General features: G+C 33.6%; 1 protein-coding gene across 2 annotated transcripts; it reads right to left on the reverse strand.

The window, feature by feature from the left end:
* Window positions 1-471: 471 nt before the first annotated feature.
* LOC145594900 (uncharacterized) lies at window positions 472-5,587 on the reverse strand. 2 transcript variants are annotated; one of them, XM_081651249.1, is made up of 4 exons: window positions 5,424-5,584; window positions 2,708-2,975; window positions 2,466-2,582; window positions 472-1,782 (listed from the first exon to the last, which is right to left on the reverse strand). In XM_081651249.1, the coding sequence occupies exons 1-4, from the start codon at window positions 5,426-5,428 to the stop codon at window positions 643-645; spliced, it is 1,530 nt and encodes a 509-aa protein (XP_081507375.1). In that variant the 5' UTR covers window positions 5,429-5,584; the 3' UTR covers window positions 472-642. The 2 variants fall into 2 exon arrangements, with proteins under 2 accessions (XP_081507375.1, XP_081507374.1); XM_081651248.1 differs by having other exon boundaries at window positions 2,708-5,587.
* Between the last annotated feature and the right edge of the window lie 258 nt (window positions 5,588-5,845).

A 5,845-nucleotide genomic window follows, 5' to 3' on the forward strand; every position in this document is an offset into this window, starting at 1 on the left:
ACTGTAATAATTTGTCACAGAGGAGAGAGAAAATCAAACAAAAAAGACAAAAGAAAGAAAGAGCTTGTGATTAAAGCTTCCAAAAAAGAGTGTGATATTTACTCAGTCCACATTAATATTAATGTGGACTGGGTTTACTGGGTTTATTTTAGTCTTTGTAAAAGATTACATTATAGATCACAAAAATAGAAGGCTGATAGAAAGTCATTCAAGAGATTTTGGAGTTTGATTTGGTCAATCAAAATCAATATTGGTAATTTGACAATAATGAAGAAGTTTACTCCTTCCTTGAAATCCAGTTCAAAGCAGACCTTAAAAATTGAGAAGCATAGTGAACTTTGCAGTAGAAATTCAATGACAGAATTTTCCGAATTAATAAAAGTTTTTTACCATCAAAAAAATTCATGAAATAAAACTTTTAAAATACCTGGTGGTAAAAAACAATTTCATGATTTTTTTTTGGTGGTAAAAGTAAAAAAATCCTTAATAAAATCGAGGGAAATTTGATTAACGGAGAATTTTGTGCATTAGTTTACAATGACTAAACTTAGCACCCAGCTTCACAACTCATGTGAGAGATAAAACAAAAAGCTTATATTACACTCTAGATCAGAAGTTAAACTAATATTCAGCATTCAGTAGTCAAATATCTTCATGGCATTTACTGTTAATTGTGCAGACAGAACTTCCCTCAGAATGATCTGCCACACTAGAAGAACTGTTGGAAGTCCTAATTTTTGATCTTTTTCTGGAACAATTTCTCCTCAATCTTCTCCCAGGCTGTTTTCCTAGTAAATTATCACAGCCCTTTTCATTAGTCTCGACATTGGAACTAATCTTGCTTTTCAAAGTCTGACTAATGAATTCTTTCACAATGTCTATGGACTTATTCTCACCGGATAATACTACTTTACTATGGCTTTCCAATGCCTTTCCCTGCTGACTTTCTGGTAAGTAATCATAATCCTTTTCACTGGTCTTGACACTGCAACTACTCTTGCGCTTCAAATTCTGAGACTTAAATTCTTTTGCTACATCCATGGATTTCGTCTCACCTTCTGGTGCCTTTCTAACATCTCTTCTCAATCGAGAAAACACACTAATCCTGGAAGCGTTCTCAATGCTGCTTTTGCACTTCCACGTTTTATGCCTCTCGTCCAGTCCTTTCAGTACATCCCCCAGATTGTCCACCTTACTACAACGATGACGTTCCTTCCCCAACACTTTCCCTAGCCCTGACAATCGTAGAAATGCACTTGTTCTCATCTTGTCTGAGTACAGCCCCTGAACCTGCAAGCCACTGGGATCATCAATTTTCTTGTGGTCTACTTGTGGTCTACTTATTTTAGGTCCTGAAGAACAGCTGGCTGGCTTTAAATAGTCTGAATCCCACCCACCCTGAACAAGACACCTAGTATCATCATCAACCTGCTTGTCACCATCTGTACCACCAACCTTTGTAAAAGGCCACAAGGAAGATAGATCAGCACCACAAAGGAATCCTTCAGAAGGATCTTCAATTTCTTCAGGTTCTATTGAAGGCAATGGTATATAGTCGTCAAAGTGAGTTGCATTTTCATGATCAGGAGCATCCAAGATGCCTGTTTTCTCTGGAATTGATTCTTGTGATGTCTCTGTTAATAGCTCTAGATTTACTACAGATTTAGGGTGTACCACCACAGATTTTTCTATTTGTCTGCTACTCTGATTTTTTCTTTCCCTCACAGGAGGATTAGGGATCCTGAGCATTCGTTTCTCAAACAGAAATAGGAGCCTTCCTACCTGCATTTTTAAAGCGTACATAATATATATAAATAAGATAGGTGGGTAATGTGGCAATGCTAAGATTGCTAACTGGACGTAACCCCCAAATCACCAAAATATATGTACTCCACTAATACTTAGTTCTCTTCTTTTCACTGATTACCCCCAATCACCAACTATACATTAAACAATTTGATATATTAATTCCTGCAAATTAAACACTAATATAAAGTAATAATCAATGTCCGTATTTCATAAAATCCAAGTGACCAGTACATAAATCATTCTCTGATAACCACAAAATAAATATAAATAAATTAAAATAAAATAACATAACAGTAACGGACTAACCTGAGCACAGCCAAACAGAAATCAATAGTGAAATATCAAGATGATCCATTATTTATTAGAAACATTGGAATAGCTAAGAATGAAGTGAAACTAAACGAACATGAGAGAAGTCCTTTACAGCTTCGTTTCAGAGAAAAAATGCATGAAATTGTAGATATATATTCATACAAAGTTGCACGAAGTGGTATACATTGGCAGACACAGGATTGCTACTTAGAATTTATCAACCAGTGAAAAATATTGAAACATATCTTTGATTGTATAATCACAAACGTAGGATGATGCATCGTGTCAGCACCAGAATATAGAAAGACAATAACAGTGAGGAAAAAAAAAGGGAGTGAGATTACTTGATCTCTGGATAAACCAAGATTGAATTTGAATTGTTTGAAGTAGTTTTCCTTTATTGCATCACCAAAAATGTTCTCTGGAAGAGGATCACAGTGCCAAAATGTACTGATGCGGACCTGGGGTAAAGAATTATGGGGTTTACTACCAAAGAATTTAGGATATAGCAGAAATATTTAAATGAGATTATAGAATTTTTTAAAAAAATGAAGGATATGAGTGTGATCTTGGAAACAAAAGACACCTGTGCTGGAAACTTCCTGTTTGATGTTGACCTGTATGCATCAGGCACTATATTCATCGCACCATCAGAGGTTGCCTCGAAAACCCCATAAAGCATTCTCTCTTGAAAATCAAAGAGAAACAAAAGCATCCCAGTCTTAACTTTCATCACAAAATCAGCATATTCAGATGGAAGACCAAAGATTTCTCTTTCAAAACATTCTTTCCTGGTGGAGTTGCTTGCCATGAAGATAGCCCCATAGTCAGGAGAATTACTTGGAACATTTTTCCTGCAAAGACTTACAGAGACCTTAATCTGTCTGAACGCTGATGAAACAAGTAACAGAACAGCTAGCAGTACATCACAATAACAGGTATAAAATAGAAAAAAAAAATTCCAAAATTTAGTCTTCAACATTCAATATTCTTATTAGAGGGGAAGGGGGGGGGGGGGGGGGTTAGGGAGGGGGTAACAAGACTAAGAATTTTTACAAGGTACACGCAAAAATCAGGGAATGATAAGCATAAAAACATAAGAGTTATGTTATAGGTCTGACTTTCTATTAAACATGCAGAATCATTTTTCCAAATCTAACATAATAGAAACAAGAATATAGGTCAATAAATCTGCAAGTTCATTAAAAATAAAATTGTCTAATTGTTTCAACTTCCTTAGTTAAATCCATTTTTTAGATTATACAATCAAGAGTATGATGAATAATTAAGCTCTTACTTAATGTTTTTTACATTATCTCTATGCCTAGCTTATTATAGTTCCATGGGTATAATCTTTTATGATAATATATGATCTTTATAAATAAAGAAGAGATTATGTTAATTTTTTTATGAGTTGTAGGTCTTGTAACTTTCAAGATCATATCGGATTAGGAATCTTAGGATATAGTCTGTGTTACCCTAGGCTTTCAACAATTAGAAATTCTTCTAGTTTCCTTCATCATTCACATTGTTGTACCCACCTTTGTTAACCTAGTTCGCAAGTGAATTAAGGATTCACTATAATTTGACTTTTGGTTTATAGTTATTCCATAATTATTACAACGTTTACTATTTACAAAAGTTTTGCAAATATAGCATCGTCTCTTTCAAAAAAAAAAAAAATATTACTTCCTTTTCACAATCCAATATATATAACCTTATGTCAATTAACTCCTGTAGGTAATTCACAAGGGTTTTGTAGTCCTTTCTCACAATTTACCCAATTTCTTATAACTTTTTACCTACCCCATACTGCAATATTTTTGGAACCAAAGAAGTAATAGAGTAAATAGGAATGGATCATTAAAGGATAACAAAGGGTCATTGATTATTGGAGCAATAGTCAATACATGAAAATCTACTTGCTATCATATGGGTAGTATGCATCTAGCCCTTTCACCCTCCCCTTGTCCTTTAACCCAAATGGAGGTATATCTTGGAGTATGTTGTAATCAACGGAAGCTATTAATAATAAGCCAGATAATCTTACAGTTATACATGTTCCTTACATACTTTATCAAAATAAACTTCATAAACCTACGATGTTACTTTTAAACTTGATTTTTGTTCACCTAATTTTCGCTCATTTAAGGAAATTTTTAATCAAATATGATAATTAAAATAAAATAAAATAAAGTTTTGACAAGGGTCACCGACATTTCAAATTACAACTAAATGTAAGGCTCGATAAGTTTTGATAAGCTCAAGTAAGTTCAAACAAGTTCAAATAAAATAAGATAGATTTAGACTAGTGAAAATCAAGTAAATTATGCACACCCTTAATATGCTAGATAATCACAATGTTTTACATGTTCCCTACTTACTCCCTCCGTCCCCTTTTGATAGTCCCTTATGGACAAATTTTAGTCCGAAAATGTTCACCCCATTTGTTTTTTCCAACAACCATTAATATTAATTTTTTACCAAAATTCCTTTAATTTGCAACAATACTTGTGCAAATTTAAATTTCCCATGTAAATTTTGTTTTCCCATGTGTTTTTATTACTTTCTCTCTCTACTTTTTTACATACTCAATGTCAATTTACTTTTTCAATGTAGTTTAACCATTCTTATTTGTGTTTATTAATTCCCGTGAAAAATATCCATACGGGACTATTAAAAGAGGACGGAGGGAGTACTATTTAATTAACATGTTGATCCATGATGCTCCGACATGGTTATGGATTGTTCGATACATTGTATTGGACTAACTTATGATCTTCCAAAAAAAAGACGAGCTAATGGTAGGGGGTGCTCAATGCACTATGTAAGCACTCGTATTAGTAAAGAAGTAAAGGAGCCCATAAATTATAGTCGATCTTCTAACAAAAACAAATAAAAATTCGCAAAAACAGAGTATCAAATTATAAAAATTACTTCCTAAAAAAACATAAATCAAATCTTCCAACCAAAATGGCATTAAATTCAAACCAAACTACACCATTGAAATCCTTCTTCACATGAAAATTTCAATTACAGAAGCATTTGCAGAAAAATTGGAACCAAATGAACATCAAAAACCCTAGATATTTCAACACTTCACCATTAAAGCTGACAAACTTTACACAAAGCCAAAATTACCCAAGAAAATCACATTTAAGCTCAAATTTCAAGGAAAATTCGTGAAAATCGAAACACTCCGTATTAATTACATTCTTATCAAACGAAAACAATCAAAAACAAAAAAAAGGAAAGCAATTAACAAAATATAGAGTAGACAATTAAAACCAGAAGTTTGTCACCTCATTTAGAAAGATAATTGACGGTTGTGAAGGCGGAGGAAGTCGAGAGAGGCGTTGTCGATGGCGGGGTGATGACGCACAACTGTGAGTGTATGATCACAGCCTGAATGTAGAGAGAGAGTGCGAATGTGTGTTCAGTGTTCAGTGTGCTCGGAATTTGTACAGCTGTTTAGTGTGCTGAGAATTTGTACAGGTTTTTTCATAAGCATAATCGTGGGATTCGAGAATGATACGTACGGATTATTTTAAGGGTAATATTATATGTAACTTTAAAAGACGACGGTCATTTTTGTGTAAAATCAAGTACTCCCCTCTGCTTTTTTTTTTCATATTCATCAGTTTGACCGACACATTTGTCGAGATAACTTTTTTGACAAGAAGAGAAAGGATTTCATTAATGAAAGATAACCAAACGACACTTA

Source organism: Chenopodium album, chromosome 19 (assembly GCF_948465745.1).
Source record: "Chenopodium album chromosome 19, dcCheAlbu1.1, whole genome shotgun sequence".
Lineage (NCBI taxonomy): Eukaryota > Viridiplantae > Streptophyta > Magnoliopsida > Caryophyllales > Amaranthaceae > Chenopodium > Chenopodium album.